The 23616-nt window shown below is 37.8% G+C and overlaps 2 protein-coding genes across 2 annotated transcripts in view; one reads left to right on the forward strand and one right to left on the reverse strand.

Annotated features, from left to right (window-relative positions):
- Positions 1 to 387: 387 nt before the first annotated feature.
- LOC121958973 (uncharacterized) lies at positions 388 to 9824 on the reverse strand. Its single transcript, XM_042508158.2, has 7 exons — positions 9777 to 9824; positions 8443 to 8726; positions 7874 to 7961; positions 7307 to 7398; positions 7061 to 7219; positions 6140 to 6234; positions 388 to 5362 (listed from the first exon to the last, which is right to left on the reverse strand). The coding sequence occupies exons 1-7, from the start codon at positions 9822 to 9824 to the stop codon at positions 5286 to 5288; spliced, it is 843 nt and encodes a 280-aa protein (XP_042364092.2). The 3' UTR covers positions 388 to 5285.
- A 1446-nt stretch (positions 9825 to 11270) lies between these two features.
- The window catches only part of ankfn1a (ankyrin repeat and fibronectin type III domain containing 1a), a 108229-nt gene continuing 95883 nt past the window's right edge, over positions 11271 to 23616 (forward strand). Inside the window, 4 exon segments of the mRNA XM_088069649.1 lie at positions 11271 to 12670; positions 14909 to 15036; positions 15173 to 15418; positions 19511 to 19719. Coding sequence (XP_087925775.1) covers positions 14921 to 15036; positions 15173 to 15418; positions 19511 to 19719 — 571 coding nt within the window. The 5' untranslated portion in view covers positions 11271 to 12670; positions 14909 to 14920.

The raw sequence follows: 23616 nt of genomic DNA on the forward strand, positions 1-23616 counted from the left end.
TTGTTCCTGCAGATTTGAAGGTTTTTCCAAACACACGCAGGTGTGAACGTCCTGCCGAGTCTGTTTGAGCACGACGCTGAAAATCAGAAGGTGAAGACACAAAGATCAGATTTATGTTGTTAATGTGATTTAAATCTCCTCCTCTGAGTCCAGCTGAGCACATCTGGCCTTATTTTCAAACTGAGCGGACTTTTGCTTTCGCAGATGATCCTCTGAGGGGTCGGCGAGGGTCAGCGGGGCCCCGGTGAGTCATTTGATCCACGTCGAGGGGTCACAGCAGCAGGGCCTGGGAGAGAAGCTGCAACCCCAAAAACACTGGGAGCTGCTGAGAGATGCAGATGTATAAAGTGAGTCATTTCATATCTTTTAACCCTTTGAAAACTTTTCTCATGTTGCTTTCAGAGGCCTTTTACAAGTATTTGAATCTTTGAACCCTGAGCAAATTAGAGCAATTGATAATTTTTTCAAAATATGGGGAAAAGGCTGTGAGCAACTTAGCAAGAAATATTCCATAAATTGCAAGAAATAAGTGGAAAAAATATTTTTAAAAGTTTAGAGAAAAAAAAAAATATTTATGATAATCAGTTATATTTGAAATTAGGCTGGTTAATTATTATAGTTTTTCAGCACCAGGTCATATCCTTATTTAACATTTTTCTAAATTTATTTATTTATAGCTTATAATAACAATAATAAACTTTATTTATAGAGTACTTTTCATACATTGAATGCAGCTCAAAGTGCTTCACAATTTAAAAAAAATCAATTTAAGATTTTTCTAACTAATTTTCAGGTAATGCTTTTGGTACTTTTAAAAAATTAAAAAAAAGAAGAAAAAAATCAATTTTTGGGTCAAGAATTTTATTTGTCATCATGAACAGAAATTCAGTGAAACTGCACACCCCTCGCAGTGCACAACACACAGAAGGAAATAAATAAATAAAATAGATTTAAAAGTAAAGACAAAGCACCGATGATTAAATGGGCACACTGATAGTTAATATTAATCATTCATATCATTTCTTCTTTTGTTGCTCATTTCCATGTTTTTCAGAGAAATCAAGCCAACGTGCACAAAGGGTTAATATGTTTGTGCAGCCTCACGTTTAATTTTCCTCCCTCACTTTCAGGGGCCTCTTGAGTGACACTGATTTTACTCTCCTGCTGTATTATGGTGTTATGGTATTATTTCCCTGAAGGACGTCTTCCGATGTTTCAGAGTGCAAAAATGAGACGTTTGATGAGCGCGCGGAGATCGATCCTCCTTCCCGCGCGAGGCCGCTGGACGAGTGCTAAATCACTTCCTTCCCGGATCCGTTTCTGGGTTGTGGATGATGTGAGTGATTTGCTTTGGATGCGGCTCTCTGGAGACTTCCTCCGCGCTCCCTCTCCGCAGCAGATGCTTTCAGCGCGTGCATGTGAAGTGGTGAGAGGTGAGCGGCTCACTGGAGCGCGCAGGACGGTGTTTGCGCTTTTTTCCCGCCCTCCTCCTTCCTGTGAATACAGGTGTGTTCACACCGCTGCGCTGTCGTCTCTCCATTTTCTTTGGCTCCGACCAAAGTGGAAAAGTTGACTTTGCAGTTTTGTAGCTTCGCAGGGCGGAGGAAGAAAAAAGTGTGAGTGAAAGTGCGCCGTCACAGCAGCAGCAGCCTCCGAGGCTTCAGCGGAGCAAAAACAAGCGGGACCAAAAATGTAAAAGCCAGAAAGGTGAAAAAAGAAAATCAGCTTTAGCTTTAAGGTTAAGTGGCGCTTTTCTTGACTTTTCTGCTTTCCTCTCTGCAGCTTTAACGCTGAGCGTTTTCTTCTCAAAGGCATCAGAGGAAGAAGGCAATGAGCAAAAAAATGACCAAAACATCAGCGAGAAATTTACAGAAAGTCACAGGAAAGTAAGTAACAAAAAAATGAAAGAAAACAAACACTAAAATGATCTTAAGAAAGTGTGGAAAAACATACAAAATTCTTCATCTTGTAGAATAACTCTTAATATATAATGATTCAATTCATAAATGAAGCTTTCTGCACACTTTTTCCTATTTTTTTATGTTATATTCCTTCTGCCTCAGCTAATTTTCTCATCACCTTTTTTCCCCAAAACAAACCAAACCATTTTTTTTTACATTTCAGAAGTTCAGACGCTTGTGAAACACTGAAGAAAGACGTTTCGTGTTACGAATAAATATTTCTCAGATGCTATTTTGGCCTATCAGAGACTTCCAGTAGCACCTGCTAACTTTTTTCTCTGATACTTTCAAACAAACAGACCAGCTGATTAAAACCAGTAAAACATTGAAGAAAACAGTTTTACATCCAAAAAATGTGAAACACTGTAAAAAAAGTGTTTTCCAAACACCTAGTTTCCAACTACGGTGGCCGACACAAAAATGCAAATTTATTTGTTTATTTGATAAATTGGATCCCCATTAGTTGCTACAACTATTCCTCCTGAGATCTATACATAAAAATACATTAATAACATACAAACACATAAACATTACCCAAAACCAAAACCCATATTCACACCGAGCACAGCCGAGATTACCCGTTACCCACCCAAACCCAAATCCAGTGCTTTATAGTCCAAGTGCAACTAGTCATAAAATAAAATTAAAAAATAATAAAAATAAAAATAATTTATTATTATTATTATTACTATTATTATATCATTATTATTATTATTATCAACACAACCTTTAAGAAATAAAAAAATAAAACCAAATAAATAAAACCTTCTTTAAAAACAAAAGCAAACATGAGCCAAAGTTACGAGGCAGCAGCAGCAGAAAGAGGGAAAACAGCGGAGGGGATGTGACAGATGAATACAGGATGTGTTAGTGTCAGCATGACTATCGTTTGGTATTATTAGGATCAGAGGAAGCCGAGGATGTTATTAGAGGGAGAAAGATAAGAGCCAAATAGAGAGAGGGAGCGACAGGATGTGAAACACTGAAACAGATGAAATCAAACAGGAGAGCAGGTCACAGGTGCTGTGTGGAAGGTCAGCGCAGCGATTATGTAAAAAGAAACTCGACAAATAAACTTTAAAATGCACAAAAAAGAGAAGGGTCAGTGTACTTTTTGGTTTTTGAATTTTCCTTTCAGTAAAAAAAAGAAAAAAACAGAATATAAAGGCCATTTAATTTTCTTTGTCTACTATCAAAAAAAAAAGTTTAATGCTTGGCTGACCTATATATAATAAAGTCAAAAGCAAAAAATAAATAAATAACAATAAGTTAGGTCTTCACTCTTCACTTCTTTATTGAGCAATGTTTTTATTTATTTATTTGTTTGTTTATTTTTACCCATGACAACTTCAGTTTTCAGAAAATATTTTCTTGCTTTTTTATTTTATTTTTTTATGGGAATGAAAGAAAATTGACATGTAGTTTCTGTATATTCCTTGATGACCCCAAGAATAAATAATGTCTAATTTTTCATTTTTGGATTTTGAAGTGAAAATCAAATACCTACCTATTTATTATTTATTATTTTTCTATTTCTGAAAAGAAAATTCAAAAACCAAAAAGTTCATTGACCAAGAAGGAGGAGAAAGTGTCAGTGAGAGGTCGATAAAGCGAGGAGGAGCGTTAGGTTTGGACAGGAGAGGAAGCGTTCCCATAATTCACCGTTTTCATGTCGGATTGATCATGTCAGCCGCAGGATTACCTCACTTCCTGCTGCTCAGTGTCAACACTGCAGAAAGCCCTGGAGAGCAGACAGGAAGGGCTTCCAGTTCAGAGGTCAGCGGGTCACAGAAAACACTCTCACTAGAAACACGAAACAAGATGTTTCAGAAACCTTCTGAAAACGTCCTGCAGCTCCGAGCCAAAACGTGTCTCTCCAGCTTTCAGGCTGAAGTTCAGAAATCTGCAACACGACTTCTGCGTCGATCCAAAACTGATCCACGACTCAAACGTGAGCCGATTCAAATTTCTGCAACAAAACTCAAGTGCAAAGGTCAGCGCAGAGAATGCGATAAAACTGCCGTTCGGACAAACGATGTGCTGCGAGTGAAGCAACCCAACCGCCAGAAAAACTGCAAACAGCAGATATCTTACCTGTGCACGTTATTATATAGCAGATATGTTCACGTTTCTTTACATTCAACATTATGATTAACGCTGGTGACAAAAAACACTTAATTATGTTGAGGAAAAGATCGTGTTTGAGCAAAAGTACCCCCTTTTTTTGGCACTATCTTTGCAATTTCTTTGGTAAAGAAAATGACCACTTTCGTAGATCTGTCGGCAGGAAATGCAGCAGTTTCTCGGTAAAGAAACAGTCACTTTTTTTGACACTAACTCTGCTGGAAACTCAGAAATGTCTCAGTAAAAACAAATTTAAATTTTTATTGGATTTATGTAGCATTATTACAAAGTTATCCTTTAAAAAAGAGACGAAATGTCCAGAGAACTATATTTATAATTATATTAATCTCATATTTAAAATTAAGTCACAGAAAAATAGTATAATAAAATACAGTCATTTTCTAAAGTCTTTTTTTCTTATTTTCAGGTAATTTTCTTGTAACATTTTTACCAATTTTTCTGCAAATTTTTGGGCCATGTCTTGTTCAGTTGCTCCCCGTGTTTGTGACAGAAAAAGCAGTTAATAGTTGAATTTTACATGAACCAGCCTGCAACCATCCTGACATCTGGTGGTGCTGAAGGGAACTGGACGCTGTTTATGACCTCATTTACAGAGCTCAATGTGGCCACTAATGAGCCATCCTCCGCTGTGTGCTTTTTCAGGTTCATTTGCTCAGGTTTTAAAGGGTTAAAGGACCTGATGTTTTCAATTTGACTGCCGTGCAATTTAATAACAATAGCGGATAAATTATGATTATCTCTGCAACTTAAGGGATTTTCAAAAACCCTCAAGGATTCAGGGGGGATTTATTGTTACACGCAGCAGACACTAAAAAATTCATAAATGCACAACGATAAAAAAAATAATTAAGAAAAAGCTCATATACACATTAGGAAAATCTGTAAAATCTGCATAATTTTAGTAAAACTGTTTGTGAATGTATGTGAGACTTTTGAGTTTATTAAGGCTTTAAATATAAGTACTCCTTTATAAGTTTTCTCTTGATTTTCACCTCTCAAATGACACAAAAATGCACTCAAATGTGCAAGAATACGTGCTGCATTCAGGCTGAGTTTCCTGCTCAGTGATATGAAGGTTGGTGCATGTTGACTCATCGTTAAAACACTGAATCTAAAACAGAGTTTATTTTGTAAAAATGAGTTTTTAAATGAAGAGTTGCTGTCAGAGTCGGTCTCCTCTCAGCTCCTCCTGAAGCGCTGAAGGATCGGCCAGATGGTGTCAACCGCTTTGTAGATTTTAGCTTCGTCTTTAGTTCCTGGAAGTCAACACAAAATCCCAAATGTAAAACTTTATGAACTTTCCAAAACTTTCCATGTTAGGGCACCGGTTCAGGAGCAGGGTCCAGATCTTCCCTCCGTCAGCAGTTCAAGAGTCACACATGAGATAAATTACCACAATTTTATGTCTCAAAATAAATATAAAATGTTGGCTTAGAACACAAATAAATAAAAAACGTTATTGAAAGAATGAACAGAAACTGCACTAGATACTTCCTTAAATTATCCTTAAATCCTAAAAAATGTCCTTAAATCCAAGAATCGTCCTAAAATCCTAGATAAGATATAAAGTCCTAAAATCTTAGACATGTCCTAAAATCTTCAAAATGTGCTAAAATACTATAAATGTCCTAAAAATCCTAAAAACAGGCAAAAATCCTAGAAAAATCCATAAATCCGAGAAATGTCCTAAAATCCTCAAGATGTGCTAAAATCCTATAAACTTCCTGAAATAAAAATAAAACTTCCTTAAATCCTACAAATGTCCTAAAATTCTAGAAATACGAAAAACACGTTGGCTTAAACATAAATAAACAAAACATACTGTAAGAATAAATAGAAAAAGTTCAAAATAAAAACTCTCTGCCAAAAATGTACTGGACTTCAAAATAATATACTGACAGGAATAAACAGATTCTCTGAGTGTGTCTACACACACACACACACACACACACACACACACACACACACACACACACACACACACACACACACACACACACACACACACACACACACTCTCTCAGGTCAGTTACCCGTCAGCGAGATCTTCCCACTCTGAGCGATGACGACGGTGATGTCGGGGATTCCTCTGAAGAAGACGCCAGCAGGAAACATCTCTGGTTCATAACTGTGAAGAGTTGAAATCACACAGAAGCCGCCGGAGCACCAGCATGTGAGCGAAAACAGCGAAAACAAAACTCAAGCTTCAGGTTCGCTGATTTCAAGCTGGACTAAACACAACAGGAGAACATTTCTTCCTTTAAAGAGAATAAATACTGCAGTGATGCTCAACTCACAGCCTGAGACCCAAATCTGGCCCCTGACAGGCTGCCGTCTGGCCCCCAAGCTTTTTCTGATTCACAGTAAAAATAAAAAGATTCACAATAACAATTGTTTTTTGTAGTTTTAGTCTCTATAAGCTGTCAAAGAGCACAAAACAGCATGTCCTAAAATCATAAAAACAAACTAAAATCCAAAAAATGTCCTGAAACTGCAGAAATGTCAGAAAATTCTAGAAATGTCCAAAAATCTGAGAAACGCCCTGAAATCCTACAAACCTCCTAAAACTTAGCAATGTCCATAAATCCAATAAATGTCCCAAAACCCTACAAGTGTCCTAAAAATCCTAGAAATGTCCTAAAACCCTACAAGTGTCCTAAAAATCCTAGAAATGTCCTAAAATTCTAGATATGTCCTAACATCTCAGAAATGTCCTAAAACCTTTGAAACATCCTAAAATCTTAGAAACGTCCTAACATTTTAGAGACAGGTGTGGGGCTGCTGGGACTGGCCCCTGGCCTCCTGTCATTTTGCAAAAGTGGCCCCCACTCAAAGAAATGGCCCCTCAAAAAACATTGGACCTCTTGACTGTAGGACATGTGCAGGACTCATCGAGAGGACCGGCTCCATTCACACTGAAGCCTCTGGGGGACATGTGTCCTCTGTGTCCTGACCTGCAGGACTGATGGGAGGCCAGCTCCATCAGATTGACGGGGAAGGTCTCACAATAGGCGAAGATGTTGTGGATCTTAAAGTTCAGGAAGCGGACGGGGAAGCCCAGCCTCTGCACCTTGCGGGCGAACTTCCTGGCCGCCTGCCGGGACTGCTGCGCACTGCAGAAACACACGGAGGGAGCGTCACGGCGGACACCGTCTGACTGTTATCAGAGACAAGTTGAGGACACGGACAGGCAGTCGGACCTGGTGGCTCCTGTGCAGACCAGCTTTCCAGAGCTGTAGATCAGCGCGGTGGTTCGCGGCTCACGGATCCTCATGATGAGCGGATTAAATTTCTGAAACAGGAGACAGAACAGGCTGCTTCACACAGAGCCGTAGACCTCACTTTGGACCAAGTCCACACAGTTTAAATTGTCCTCTGAAGGCCCAGAAACGCCAAACCCACATCAGAAAACCCGCTGCAATCAGAGCCAGCTGCTGCAAGTGGAGGATCCCCGACAGAGGACCCAGCTAACCCCCGAATGTCCTAAAATCATACAAATGTCCCCAAATTATAGATGCATCCCAAAACATGAGAAATGTCCTAAAATGTGAGAAATGTCCTATAATCCTAGAAACGTCCCAAAAACCGTAGACATCCTAAAATCCTGGAAATGAAAGGTTTTAAAATATGAGAAATGTCCTCAAATCCTGGAAACATCCTAAAATCTGAGAAACCATCTAAAATCCTAACTGTCCTAAAATATGAGAAACACCCAAAAACTGCAGCTGACCTCCAACACGCACACAGGTGTTTACAGGTGAGTCTACCTTGGGTTTGTACTCCACGTTCCACAAATTATTTGCGATGAAGTCCAGGTCCAGACCGCATCCCAGACTCACTGTAGAGAGGATGTTCCTGCACACAATTCATTTGTTATTAATCACTAAAATGTTTCAAGAAACAAATCCCTGAAATGTTTTTTTTTAAATCTCTGAAATATTTTAAAAATCCCCCCAAAAATGAAATAAAAACAAATCACCAAAAACTTAAAAAAAAGAAAAATCAAAAATCTTTAAAGAAAAAAAATTACAGAACCATTTGTATTTGGATGCCCCTCCTATAAGCCCGAAAAAAAAGAAATCCCTCCACAGTGCCTAAAAAATAATGAATAATAAAATAAAAATAATAATTAGTAATAATAACAAAACCCTGGATCTGAGCATCTGTACGTGTCTAGTTTGATTCCTCCACTTTTAACAAAAAATACAGACTTTTTTATTATAGTCAATAAATTCCTGTTTCTAATTATAACAACAAATATTTTTAACATCACCATTCATAATTTAAGTTTAAAAAATTGCTGCAGGATACATGAGACTGTTTTGTGGTGGTTTACCGAATCTTTGGGATGATTTTCGGTTGTTCCGTTTTAGGCGTCACCGAGACCGAGGGACGAACCGGCTCCTGCTCTGATGACCCACCTGGCCGCTCGTCCGCCTCTGTGGGATTCTGGGAGCTGTAGTTCAGACAGGGGGGCCGTTGTGGCGGCACAGTTCTGCTCTGAACGTCTGCTGTTTGTGCGGTTTCGGTGCACATCAACTGTTTTTGGGTCTGTGTCAGCGTGAGGAGCTCGTCTGGCAGTAATCTGAAGAATTCCTCCTCCTCCGTCTTCAGGGAGTCCTGCAGCGAGAGACCACGAGTGAGTTACACAAACTGAGATCTGCATTGTTCATATATGCTCAACAAATCTCATCAATCAACCTAAACCAGGGAAGAGAGGAAATGTGCATGCATCCAAAGTGACAAAGTGTGGATTAATCCGCTGCTGAAAATAGTCCCCATCAAATGCCTTATTTCCTCCTGTAATATTTGCTAAAAACTGTAGTGTGCAGCTGTTTAATTAAATTACTGAGCCTCTTTCAAAATATATATATATATACATACTGACAATAACATAAAATAGATAATAATAAACAAAAAGAAATAAGCTACTTAGTATGTACTATGTGGAAAATAATTCACTTTTTGTGTTTTTTTGTTTTTTTTTCCATCTAAAGACATAGTGGCATCATGACAGAAACCTGGCATTTAAAGGGTTAAAATGCTGAGAATTAATGAATGTTTGATATTTATGATTAGAACTGATGTTGGTTTAAAAAATAACTAAATGAAAGTAGGAAATAATATTAATGTATAATATTTTATAAAGCTTGATTTTAAAAAAAAAATACACAGAGCGATATGAGTGTGTGTAATATTAAAATGGGTCCTAAAGGGTTAAACCTGCTGCTGCCATTTGTTTATTGATATTTCAGGCACACTTCATATTATTGTTAATTATGCTTAGTTATTAGTCACTGTTTAATCTCATCGTTCTCTGTGGTTTTACAGTTTTTTAATCTTGTCTTAATGTTTTAAATTTTCATTTTATGTTTTTATTTTTATTTTTGGCTTTCCTTCAAACCAGCCATGGTGAGACTTTTTAATACTTGTTTTTTTTACAGAGACATTGTTGCTTTTGCCATAAAAAGCTGGTATTTTAAGCCAAAATGTGATCTTTTCCTGACCATAACCAAGTGTTTTTGAGCCTAACCACATATTAACTACAGCGTTGTTGAAATGCAAAGTTAAAACATCCTCCACATAATTATGTACAAAAACAACATATCAGTGATTTGCAGAAATCTCACCAGTCGTGTTGCATTGCACATGGGATTTGTTTGTACTCACATTTGGGATGAACTTGTCAGAGTACGGCTCCAAAACTGACTTGTCCATGACTTCAAAACCTTCCAGGAGTTTCCAGGGACCTAGTTTTGGTCTTTATATACTAATATCAACTTAATTAAGTACCACAGAAATAGACTGAATGCTTACATTCAAACAGTCAGGTCATGGGAACACTGTTGCCAGGTAAAAAAAAGGTGACAGAGACAAACATTATCTTGTTTATTTTTTTAAAAAAATTTGATTTTTTTGCATTTTTGAAAAGCAAAACAAGAGCAGACAATTATTAAATTATAATTTAATTATATTAAATTATTTTTCTAATTAAAAAAAGTTTCCAATAAATTCCACGTCTATTCTGGTTTATTCTGAAATTGTATCCTACTGTGTCTGATGTTACATCAGCTGGATTTGTTTTAGTAAAGGAAACATGGTGTTTTATTATTTTGTCAATTTTTTATTCATAAATCTAAATTCTTAATTTAAAAAATGAAATTTTGAGAGCTGTCTATATCAGACAATATACATTTTATCAATTTCTGAATTTACAAACAAACAAGCTGTAAAAAAAACAAAAAACAAATATAAGCTTTACAAAATATTTGCCTTTTTTTATTTGTTTGTTTTAATTACAGATTGTAATCACTCTGGCATGTTTTAATTACAGATTAATGTATTTATGTTTTGGAAATGGTTTGTGCCATGTTTGGAGAACTGACTCCTGACTGGATACTGACATCTGGTGGTGGAAAATTGAGCATGTGAACAATATTTGGGTCATGAAAATAATAATAAATCCCATCATCATAATGAAAAAACACCAGAAAATAAGAAATATCACTGAGGCAGATTGCTGTAGAACTACACTAATATTCAGATGAGATGAACCCCCTCCTTGAAAAAATTAGACTTTTTTACCCTTTGAATCTGGGAAAATTGGCTTGATTTATTTCATTATTTTATTTCAAACATGGGAATAAAAAGGTAATGAGCAATTAGGAAGAAATTACCCTGCAGTTAGCATTAACTAGAAAAGAATACAAGACAATTTCCTAAAAATAAATAACGAAAAAAATCAAGAAAAAAACAAGGAAATGAGCACTTAGAAAAAAGTATAATTTTGTAACATAATTTTAAATGTAAAAGTATCATTATAAATATAAAAAAGTGGGTAAAAAGGAAAGAAAAAAGGTAAATGACACAGAAAAAAAAGCTTAAAAATGAATTCTTCTTTTTTTAAATTACAGATATAGTTATGACATATATTTGATATTTAAAAACAGAATTGTCTGGAAATTTTTTCCTAGAATTTCTTTTAAAAAGTAATTTTTTTATTCATTAATTTCTTGGAATTTGGCGTGCATTTCTTGCCAAGTTGCTCACTGCCTTTTTCCTTATGTTGTTTTTTTTTTTTAAAGAAAACACCAATTTGGGTCCAAAGATTTAAAAACTCAAGTTGAACTTGAATGCAAAAAAATAATAATAATAATAATAATAATAATAATAATAATAATAATAATAATAATAGAGAAACAAAGATGATGCAGATTTTTAAAAAATTAAGGTGTGTTAGTGGTGTTTTTTGTTTTTTTCTGCACTGTACATAATAATTAGAGTCCCGGTCGTCCACGTTGGAGCAGACTTAGATAAGTGCGGACAGGAAGTTGGCTGTTTATGTTGTTATGAAACTGCGGCTGTAATTTTTCTTCAGATAAACAACCCGCAGAAATACAAACACTGTGAGGAGCAGCAGGCGGGAACAACTTATGATCCCAGTTTCACAACTCATCAGCATATATCTCAGCATCAAGTACATTTACTCAACGAGTACTTTATACTTCACTCACACCTCAGAGGTTCTTCTGATAACTTAATCATGGTTGAATAAATCCTTTGAATATATTAAAGGGTTTTTAGGCAAATAGGCCAAAAGTTAATGCCCCCTGTTGTACAAAGGTAGCTCCTCTTATTTGCGTAATGAGGTGGAAATACACTGTAGTTGGAAAAGTGAGGCAAATATGTTTGAGGAAATACATGGAAGGTGAGGCAAATAGGGAAAATAATACATGAATAAATAATTAACATAAATAAATTATCTGTTTTGTTTATTTAGTGTTGCTGTTATTCTGGGTTTTCCTTTGGCTGATTTTGGATAGGCAAAAATAAGCCTCGGGCTTCAACCTATTCCTTTTCTTTGGTTACTGAATGAAAAAAAAAAAAAAATGTGTGAAACAAACTGTATGATGCATGTAACCAAAATAAAATATTCATTCATTCATTCATTCATTCAATACATAGATAAAATGTAAAATGGGAAATTCAATAAAGTCGAAAATAATACATAATATATTAAGCAAATAAATATGAAAATGAATAAATTGATAAATAAAATGGGAAAAATGAAAAAAAGATAAATAAAATGGAAAAATAAATGGGGAAATTAAACAAAGATTGTCATTTTGTGGCATTTTCATTCATGTATTGACACATTTATTTATTTGGTTGTTTGTCTGTTTGTTTATGTATTTATTTATTTTTGTCAGTTTCAGTCCTCCATAGATTTCCAGTTCCTTGTTTTGGACTGTCCCAGTGCAGAGTCAGAACAGTATTGAGGCTCCGCCGCTCCCAGATGTGGACTGTGTGTGTGTCTGTGTGTGTGTGTGTCTGTGTGTGTGTGTGTGTGTGTGTGTGTGTTACCACAGTTGAAACCCGAGCTCCGGCCTGCAGCCTCGCAGTATTTTGGGATGTTTTACATGAGGCAGGACAAAGACACGTTACCAGGCGGGAGCAGAGTCTGAGCAGATGTTCCTGCTCCGGGAAAACAAGGAGGAGAAGAAGAAGGAGGAGAAGGAGAAGAAGGAGCGACATTTCTGCAGAAGAAGGAGGACTCAAAGACGGTAAACGTGTGACTTGTTGCTGAAGTTTCTGTGTTATTTTAGTGTGATTTAACTCTGCAGAGCTGGTCGGAAACTTTGGTGCAGGACAGCTGACTGAATGATTGAAACCGACGTTTTAAAGGACAAAGAGCCCACGGAGGACACAGATAGAGCTGTGTGCGCTGACACCAGCTTTACTGGGAGTTTCTGTGTGTTTCAGTGTTTTTAACTGGTGTTACTGGTGTGTGCGGCTTTAATCGCTCTCACCGCGGGTGTTTCCACTTTAATGAGTGACTAGCCAAAACATTATCCACGTGTGGTCGCACATTAGCACCACCTCTTTCTGCTGCGCCCACACTTTAGCTCCTTCGTAATTATTGTCTTTAAATTATAAATACATACTTAAAATGTGAGTAATTATCATCCGCGAGCACTTCACACAGTCTAACTCCCTCTGAATGACTGCAGGGAGACACTTCGTTTCTCCATGGCAACAGGAAGTTTTAACCGACTAGTTAAGTTAAACACGCTAACGAGCTGTTTAACAAGCGAGATAACCAGAGTGCTAACTAACAAGCTAATGTATCCAGCAAGCTATCGGCTAGCATGTTGTCAGCTAGTTAACCAATTAGCCAATTCGTTAGCAGTCCAGAACTAACAAGTTAATATTAAAAGTTAGCTAACTGACCAGGTTGCTAACTCACAAGCAAACCAGTGTATCCAGCAAGCTATCAGCTAGCATGTTAAAATTATGAGCTAGCTGACAACTACTAGTTATTGTTGCCAGCTAGTTTACATATTAGCAAGCCAATTTTATTAGCAACCTAAAACTAACAGGTTAGTTTTATGAGTTAACTAAAATATAATCTTAGTAGTGAGTTAACCAACTAACAAACAAGCTAATAACTGTCAACATTATTCACCAGCTGTCTAGCTAATCAGAGAGCTTATGTTCCAGCCAAATGCTAACTAACCTAACAAGATAATGACACAAACTGGCTAACCAACCGACAAACATGCTAATCTTACCAGCTAACTAGAAACAGGCTAACCAGTTAACATGATAAGGTAGCTAACCAACCAATCTAATGTTACATGCTAGTTAAACTAATTAACAAACTAATCTTAGCAGCAGTTTGGAGCTACAAGGCTAATGATACCTGCTAGCTTACCAACTAACAACTGAATAATATTATCTTGCTAACCTACAACTAATAAGTTAATATATTAGCTGGTCAACCAAAGGTCTGGAACTGACAAGCTAATAATACATTAAGCTAACCAACTTACTAGGTAATATTATAAGCTACTAAACCAAAGAACCAGCAAGTTACTAGACAGCTAATAACAAGTTTGCATAATTAGCTAGCTAACCAACAACTAATAAGTTAATGTTACAAGCTAGTTAGCCATCTACTTAATGAGCTAATGTTACAACTAAGCCATCAAACAACTTAACATTAACAAAAGCAATTGGCTAACTAATCCAAAAAACTAGGAACTAACAAAAAGTTAACAAGGTTATTGACCCACTGCTAATAATTTGATGTTACCAGCTAGTAAACCAACAAATTAACAAGCTAATATGAAAGCAAAATGCTAACTAACCTATAATACAAACTGGCTAACCAACCAACAAACAATCTTATCATAAAAGCGAACTAACATTATAACATAGCTAACCAAATACTAACTAACTGGTAACTCAAATGTTACCAGTTATTTAGCCAACTAATTAACAAGCTGAAGTTACAGCCAAATAAGTTACTAACATTAAATAAATCCAAATCCAATCCACATTTAGTAAATAATTAGTAATTGTAGCATTATTTTGTCACTTGCTTGTAACTTTGAAGTGAATGAAATTGTTTTTGGAAAGTGCCATAAAAATAAAAATTGACTGGTCACCAGCTTGGTCCAAAAAAGTAGTTTTACTCGTTATCTTCCAACTAGTTAACTGACGAGATTTAACCAGCTAGCTATTAACCACAAAGCTGATTAGTTAGCCACTAATAAACCACCAAGTTATGGTTATTTGCCACATAAATAAATATTTGGCTAATGGTAAATGACTGAAACTGACCACAAACACCTGCACACTCCTAAGAAATTGATAGATTATGTTTCATTTTGCTTGTGAAAAGAGTCTTTTACATAATTTTCCATCTTCCTCATGTGTTAATCGTCTGCCTGTAGTTTGTGTAACGCCTGTACCGTTGTGTTTAGCCTGTTGGCTGACCCGTTCTCCTCTGCTGACAGATATGGCTGAAGATGTCCGTGGACTCTGATAACTCCTGTGTTTTGCTGTCATCACGGGACTCCAGGACTTCCTGCGTCTTCCAAAACGAAGACGAGAAAGATGACATCCCAGGAGTGGGAGAGGAGAGGTAAGTCTCCCTGAAGAGTCACTGCTGTTTTTGTGTCTGCAGACTAAAGGCTCCTCTTATATTCAGCAACCGTTTTGCGACCTGCAGCTGTAGTTTGTCGTATGAAGTTTTCAGGATTTCGTTTCTCCTCCTGCAGCGTTCTGGAGATGCTGAGCTACTCCAAGTTCTCCAACCTGGAGACATGGCTGTGTATGCCGTCCTCGCTGCTGCTGCCCCGGACCCTGGACTCCACCCGTACCTCCTCATCATCCTCCTCTTCCTCACATACGTCCAACCACTCCTGCAACTCCCAACCGGTCTCCTCCTCGTCCTCGTCGTCCCCGGCCTCCAACTCCCGTCACTCCACCTGCAGCGACCCAGGAGAGATGGACACACCTCTCAGGTGAGTCTGTCTGTAGAGTTTGAATGTCAGCAGATCAAAAATGTCAGTTTGAATGGGTTTCAATGGAGCATTTTTTGACCTGAACAGTCTGAATGTAACTGTTGAATGTTCAGTTTCCACAGTGAGTTTTAGACTTATTGTAGGAGCTGAACTAAAAATGTACTGATTTTCAGAATTGTGAAGAAGGCAGTGAGCAAGTTGAAATAAACTTCCCCAGAAATGAGCAAGAAATTAGCAAAAAGTACAACAAAATTACTAGACAATTACCACAAACCCCCAAAAATAAACACACAAAAAAACCATACAAAAAAGCAAACAAACAGAGGAATGTCCTATAATGCCTAAAAATAATAATATTCTTTAAAATACATAGTAATGATAATTATAAATATATAGCTCTTTACCTAGCCTTTCTAAAAAGAAACAAAAAAGTTGCTCTTTGCACTTTTTTCCCATGTTTTTGAAAAACATCAAATCCATGCGCACGGAGCTCAAAGTTTATCTGAACGCAGCACAAAGAAAATGATGTTGATCCAGGTTTTAAAGGGTTAAACATCTGATCACTTCAGTTTCCATCAATTTTGCTGCATTTTGTAAAAAGGACCCTTGAGACACTGTACGACAAATGATAGAAAATACAATACAGAAAATAAACGAAAACAGAAAAAAAGAAGCAAATAAAATAGAAAATAAAATTAATTAGTTAATTAAAAAATACATAGATTAATAAATGAATAATAGTATACAGAGCAATTTTTTTACCCATGCAACTTTTTGCCCTCTTGATTGTGTTTTAGGGAGCAAACGCCTTAAATATGGGGCAACTTTTCTGTTTACCTTTGAATATTTTTGACATTGACAACGATCAGACAAGTATTTCATGTGAAGCATACTGAGGCCTCAAGAAAACCACTCTGCAGATGCTTTAAAGTTGCTTGAGTTGAGTCAGATTAACACAATGGCTCCCTCAGATTACTTGTTTGGAGGTTTTACAGTAAATGTCAGGCTGCACTTCCAGTAGAAGATAATGGTTCTGATGGTCACCAGATGTCTTTATTTCCCAGTGTTAAAGCACAGAGTCTCAGCTGCACCTAAAACACAGTGATGTGTTGTAGCTGCGCTCAGTCCAGACTTCTCCTCCTCCTGCCAGCAGAAACATTGTTCTCCTGTTGTTGCAGCTCGTAAAGTATTTGTCTGGCACCGTGGAGAAGGCGGTTATGTTGGGAGAGATAAGCCAAGAGCCTGCAGGGAGCCTGAGGGGAAACATTGGTGTTTATAGATGTGGGGGAAATGTACCGCTAATATGAGGAAGTGCTGTCATTATGACTGTGAGCGCTCTTTGGGTGGAAGTATAGAGAATGTATAGGAACATGTTTGGACTGTTTGTTGGTTATTTAAAAAGCGACAGATAAAAAACAACATTTTGAGGTTTTTATATGACGTGACAGTCGTCAGGAAAACTGCCTAACAGCTAAATCCAGCTGCTCCAAATGTGCAATGGATCATCTGAACAGGAAGCGCAGAGAGGTTCGGACGGCCTATTATTCCTCTACAGACAAGAAAAGATCCTCTCAAAGTCGATCATACGGTGACGGCAGGTGTCGTGTCTTCTCTTCCTTCCAGTCAGATCTTTGGCTGACTGCAGACTCGAGCTGGAAGAGCGGCATAGTTTCACTCTCCAGAGAGTTGCTGCAGCTAGATTTGGGTTTGTGTGTGTGTTTCTGTGTGAAACTGACCAGTGAGGGTGGAGATTAGGGCCGGGCGATACGGCTACAAATGTTATCGCCATAAAAATTGTCAGTATAGATTTTATCATGCTAAAAATATCAAAAGCGTTTTATCTTTCAAGTTTAAAGGCTGAGTGAAATTACAGGGGCGTCCAGAGCGGGCGCCTCATGTACAGAGGCATCAACCTCGCTGCAGTGGCTGTGGGTTTGATTCCAACCATGACCCTTTACTGCATGTTATCCCCTTTCTGTCTGCCTTTTACGCTTAAGATGTCCTATCAAATAAAGGCAAAAAAAGCAAACCTTAAAGAAGTGGAATTACACTGCCGGTACTGTGATACTATAGGGTGCATTAAGACAGAGACATCTGTAAAAAAGCAAATACATTTTTTTGAGCGTCAAAACCTTTGCTACCATAATTTAAGTTGTTCAGTCCGAAAATTTTAGAGAGTCTGGACGGGCTGTGAGATTAAATTATTGTATTCAAGGTAGCTCTATGTGCTGCTGAGCACCTCCAGTGCTGTATCCAGGTCTTTTAATGCATCCTTGTTTCCGATTTTCCCGTAAACATCAGTGTTGTTCTTGTCTTCTTCTTCCTCTTCTTCTGGTTCATTGAAGGTGACAGCTGCTGTTTAATGTGCATTACCTCCCTCCTCTGTGGTTGTATGGGTGGTTGAATTGTATGGACGACTTATTGAACATTTTATTTTATCTCTATGAAGAGAAAATACGTCCAGAAAATTCTCAGAATCATTTTATTGCCCAGCCAAACTTTGATAATGCATCAAGCTGTTAGATGATAGCAGCTATTAATGTTTCCCCGGTAGATGTTATTATACACCAGCGTGTCTACATCTGCACGTCTGCAGGTGGAAGATTTTGGCCAAATTGTTTGGATTTTCCTCCTGCAAGTGGATGCAGCATCAGTCTCCTCCTCCCTGGATTTATTAAGGTTTCCTTTCATTTGACACAAAGGCCTCCGCACTGATCGGCCTCCGCTGGATAAGCTGTGATATCTGTTGATAACACACACACACACACACACACACACACACACACACACACACACACACACTGGGGTAAGGTAACACCCCTGTTGGGCTCTGAATACTTGAGAGGACCTTTCCCTTCAGCTGTGGACCTCCTCTTCAGTCATGTGTGATTATGTTTGCGGCTCGGACCCCGATCAAACCTTTTTTTATCACTTTAAAAACAAAACACCGGCCCACCACGACTGTGGCGGAGTCGTCAGGTTCTCGAGCGTCGTTTCGTAACATCGAAGTGATGCGGTGAAGCGAGTTGATCTCAGATGTTGAGCTGGGCTCAGCTGTTGGACTTTGTCTTGCGGAGGAAAAAGAAAGGACGCGGTCGGGTCAGAGGATCATGGAGGAGCTGCAGCTACGTGGTCTCAGAGGACAGGTATCAGGAAGACAGCACCTGGATGTTATTTAAAGACACTAAGAGGACACTTTATGAACACTTACCGTACAGTTACAGTGGCAGCCATTCAAGACGTGCGTGTTGTTAGACTGTAAACTTGATTCCCAGTGTCAGGTTTACTGTTTAATTAATCACAAAGTCCTCTCAGCAGGCCCCTTTAATAATTGTTTAGGTGCTTTTGATCGGATCACATGGTCTTCATCAGCGGATGTAGTTTGACCAGACAGTTTTTGAGGAACTGTAGATTATTATATTATTTTTATGCCTCCGACTGCTGTTTTGATTGTCTGTCCATCCTGTTGTTTTGAATGTTTCGAGGAAATTTCTTCAGTTTTGGCATAAAAATCTGAAAGGACTCAATGACGAACTGATTAGATTTTGGTGGTCAAAAGTCAAAGGTTAAGGTTATTAAATTCTTGTTTGGCACAAACATCCACAACGATGAACTGATCAGATTTTTTGTGGCCAAAGGGAAAATGCAAAGATCACTGTGACCTCGTGTTTGTCTCATTCTCATGACTTCTGAGTGGATTCAAAAATGGGCTAATTAGATTTTGGTGGTCAAAGTTTAAAGGTCAACTTCACCGTGACCTCGAATCTCCAACAGGCCTCGAGAGAATTTACAAACATTTGGAAAAAATGCCCACTGGGACTGAACTGTTTAGAGTTTTTGTGACTTGGATGAGAAAAGGGGAGAATCAATCCAACGTTTTATCTTCCTAATACTTCTCTTCCGTTTTTTCTGTCAGTTTTCTTAACGGATGATCAAAATCTTCACCAGTTTCCTCCTGTGATCTCACCTGTACGATTACTGAATATGAAGACGTTTTGAAATAGTGTTCAGGCGTAGCAGCCGCCCTGAGAGTCAACAGAAAAATACGATTGATGTTATTTCTCTGAATTTTCTGCTCTTTGATCTCTGCAGGTCGTCGCAGAGGGACTCCACCTTCCTCGGCCCGGCTCTGGAGAAGGAGATGCCATTTCTGGCCACGTCCCTCCTCCCCATCCTCTCCTCCACCCCCGCTGCTGCTGCAGCGCTGTCAGCTGGAGACTCCACCTCCAGCAGCGGCGTCAGCATCAGGAAACGGCGGCGGCTCGCTGCCAGTCCTGGAGGACTCCACTGGAACTCTGCAGGTAAGAAGAGACAGGTGTCTCCATGTACACAAGACTTAAACAGTCTCCACCTCTGTCCCACACACCGTGGTCTCCTGATTTGTATGAACTGGGGTGGACAAATTATTAGAAACACCTTTCATATTATAGTTCAGCAGTAACTAGGCATGTTGACAAACCAAAAGTTTCGTAGTGGATACCAGTGTTGGTGAAATCCACTATTCTCGACGCCCAATTCCATACCACTGTAAAACAAACAAACTGCTTATTCAAGCGACATCGTCTACCGTCCGGAGATGAATCAGCTACATCGTTTACGTGATAAAAATCTTCTTCTGCTCGGTTTATGAAAAGGCAAATCTAGTGAAAAACTATATTTTTTATTGTCATAGTATTTTGCAATTTCTTTTAATCATTTTTAAGCATTTTCCCAACTTTCTTTCTGTTTTCCCTTTTCTTTTTTTCTTTTTTAAACCAATTTTCAGGTACATTTTGTGTTTTTTAGAGGGTGGGGGGTCATTTTTTCTTTCATTGTGCCTTCTAACCATGTTTTCGAGAGAAATCAAGTGAATTTGCACAGGTTTCAAAGGGTTAAAAAGCTTTTTTATGCCAGAAACATGTAGCAGTGAGTTGTTTTGTGGTCAATTTACAGAATATTCTGGTTCAAAAACACACCGAAAACACAGATCGGGAACCAAAACCTGAACTAAAAAAACCTGTGTGAGTTCTGGGTTCTGTCACCCCCGAGTCGTGACTGGCAGGTGTTGAGAGACAAACCTGAGGAGGTTGGTTTTTTGTGATCGTGGAAACAAACATGATAAACGTGTGAAGTTGTGGACGTGCCGTCATGTCACGCGTCCTCGTCCACCGTGACTGGTGGTCTTGTTAATAGTGTCCAGGGGCTTCACTTCCTGTGCTGTGTGCGTGTCGTTTAGCTCCACCCTTCTGGAGAATGATAATGAGCTTCCTGTCGAACAGATTACAGCCGGGCTCCTCGTCTTCACTTCAGCCTTCATCATCTCTGATGTCGAGCTCTTTGGTTGAGTTTAAAATAGAAATCTCCTGAGGCCTGAAGAGGTTAAAGGATCCAGAGTTTCTGCGGAAAAAAAGAGTAAATAATTATGATTTTGGAGAACATGAATACCGTAAAACTTCAAATAATAGCTCTTGGCTTTATTTTCTTAAGTCACTGAACTCAACAGGCTTCTTTTTTTTTCAAATCATGGCAAGAAGGTAATGAGCAGCAAAAGAAGAAATGACCCGAAAGTTAGCAAGAAATCAGTTAGAAGAAAATGCCTGAAAATTTGGCAAAAAACAAAAATGAAAAAACAAAAATGAAAAAAAAATAAAATAAAGTGAGAGATGAGTTTTGGCTATTCAAGGGGTTAATTGTGATTTAGAGACAGATTTTGATTTTAATGTTTAAACTATGTTTACTAAACTAAACTGCGTTTAAAAAAAAAAGATAAGTAAATTTACTTTGTACCTCGTAATGTTTTGACATAAAGCTGAGTAGATCTAAACCCAGAGTTAAATTCCAGTCCGTTACCGCCATCATGTTCAATTTCTCACGTTTACAACAAATCAAATTTCATAAAAATCATTTCAGAATTAAATTAGTTACATTTGATTTTATAGGTCAATATAATAATAATCTTTTTTATATATTTTTTATATTTAATGTTGTTTTACTATAATATTTTTCAATATTTTTTATTTTTTATGTTTAATATTGTTTTAATATAATATTTTAAATAATATTTCCAACAACATTTTTCAATAATATTTTATTTAATAATATTTTATATCTCAGTACACATCGTATTTGTTTGTGAGGACGCTGATGAAACCGCAGCACAGCTCAGCTCTGATGTGTCAGTGTGAAGAAACAACATTCACACCGTCACGCAGCGAGATAAAATAACTGTCTCCGTCCATCCAGCCGAAATCTGAGCGTCACATTTTTATCAGCGGACGTTTTTCTTCTGCCTGTGAGACACAGAGACAGAGTGAAAACAAACTGTACCACTGTTTGTTTTCTCTGCTCTGATTCTTCCCTCTTGTCGTTTGTCATGTTCGTTTCTCTTTTGCCTCGAGGCGTTTTAAAGCCTCTCGGGGAATCTGCGCTTCCTCTTTTTCTGCACTTTGTTTGTCCCACGGTTTCTGTCCTCTGTGCTGTTCGTCGACTCCTGCCTGCTGACAATAGACTTACCTCCAACCTCCCACGCACGTAATGAAAGCTCAAGATCACTTTGAAAGACGTGAATGTTTTTTTTTTTCAATCTTTGGTCACTTCTTCTTCGGCTCCATCATTTTTTATTGTCAGTTTTCCGGCAGTGATTTAAACCGCCTGAATACCAAACATTCTGTCAGCTCAACTTCCCGTGACGGAAACACGACCTCTGAGCTTTCAGATCTCCGCGCTGCGTCACACGATGGACTCTGCTCTGAACTCTTCTTCTTCTGCGCCACATGTCGTCTCAGAGCGCTGCAGTTTTTAATAGAGCCCCACCGATGTGGGCTTTTTGAGACTGATACCGATTTTATAGCGGAAAAATTCACCGTTTACCAAAAATTCACCGATTACCGATATGGCGACCGCTATAGTTTTTTTTTTGAGCTGGAATGAAAACAGATCATTTCTGTGTGGATTGCGCACTGATTTTGCACCAGTATGATGATGATTATTATTATCATCATTATTACATTATGCTTTCTTAAATGACTTTTTACACACAAACAGATATAAAGAATAAATAAAAATAAAGTAAACATCAGTACTTTGTGTTCAGCATCAGTCTTCACTGACCATTCAAATAAAGAATATAAAAATAAAATACACATCAGTACTGGTTGGTCTTTGCTGACCTTTAAATAAATAATACAATAAAATAAATAGCTCCATAAACATCAGTACTGTTCAGTATCAGTCACACACAAGCATCTTTTTCTGCATTATAATGGTCTGTAAAAAAGCTTCTTATTGTGGCATATAAAAAAACATAAATAAAATAAAAATATATGCCGAAGCCGATATGTTTCCGGTATGTTTGTGAAAGGCTCATATCGGCCAATAATAACAGTTGACCGAAAAATCAGTCAGGCAAAGAGGAGCATCTGCTGTTTGTATGTTTTTAAAGCCAAAAGTCAGTTTCAAATACAAACATTAAATCCATAAATACTGAAAACAAAGTCCAGTGTCTCTTTTGGCTGCAGACTCCCCTCTCTGCTCTTTGCATTTTCTGTTTACGGTGCCTGAATCAGAAAACAGCAGCTTTTAATCTGCTGTAATATGCTGTTTGCATCTGCACATCATTTATTTTGAGCTCATTATCAGAGAGACAGAAATCTAGAAAACCACAGGCTGTAGTCTTAATTTCTCTTTGACTTTGGTCCAGCAGAGGGAGCTGCAGCTCCACCTGTGTGAGGAAGAGGATGAGTTAATCCAGCTCTGAGTTCAGTGTTTAACCCTTTAGGGACTGTTTGGCACATTTTCCATGCTTTTCATTCTTAATTTTTTTGATACTTTCGGCTGTGTTCATGGATTTGGCAGAAATTTTCTCTAGTTTTGTGCATTTGAGTGTAATCAGTGAATTTGCAGCTCAGCTCCTACAATAAGTCTAAAATACACTGTGGAAACTAAATAGTTACATTCAGACTGTTCAGGTCCAAAAATGCTCCATTGAAACCCATTCAAACTGACATTTTTGATCCCACAGCCATCAGAGCAGAAAAACAGGACTTGTATTATTTCTGGGTGTCATTCTGGGCTTTTGACTCTGAATTTGTCATTTTGACTATTTTCCACCTGATGAGGTCATTTTGACCATATTTGGCATATGGAGGAAATACATGCTATTTCCACTAGGTGACCTGTCACAGTCAATGTAGTTTTTTTTCATCTAAAAACATAGTAGT

Source organism: Plectropomus leopardus, chromosome 19, assembly GCF_026936395.1.
Source record: "Plectropomus leopardus strain MGB_pleo_1.0 chromosome 19, ASM2693639v1, whole genome shotgun sequence".
NCBI lineage: Eukaryota > Metazoa > Chordata > Actinopteri > Perciformes > Serranidae > Plectropomus > Plectropomus leopardus.

What these genes read in the sequence shown, in the direction of transcription:
- LOC121958973 (XM_042508158.2), bottom strand. Translation starts at nt 9,824, where the DNA reads ATGGACAAGTCAGTTTTGGAGCCGTACTCTGACAAGTTCATCCCAAAT. An exon ending in GTCTGCACAGGAGCCACCAG is followed by an intron (nt 7,220 to 7,306) that starts GTCCGACTGCCT and finishes GTGTTTCTGCAG; the next exon opens with TGCGCAGCAGTCCCGGCAGG. An exon ending in GCCTCCCATCAGTCCTGCAG is followed by an intron (nt 6,235 to 7,060) that starts GTCAGGACACAG and finishes AACTCTTCACAG; the next exon opens with TTATGAACCAGAGATGTTTC.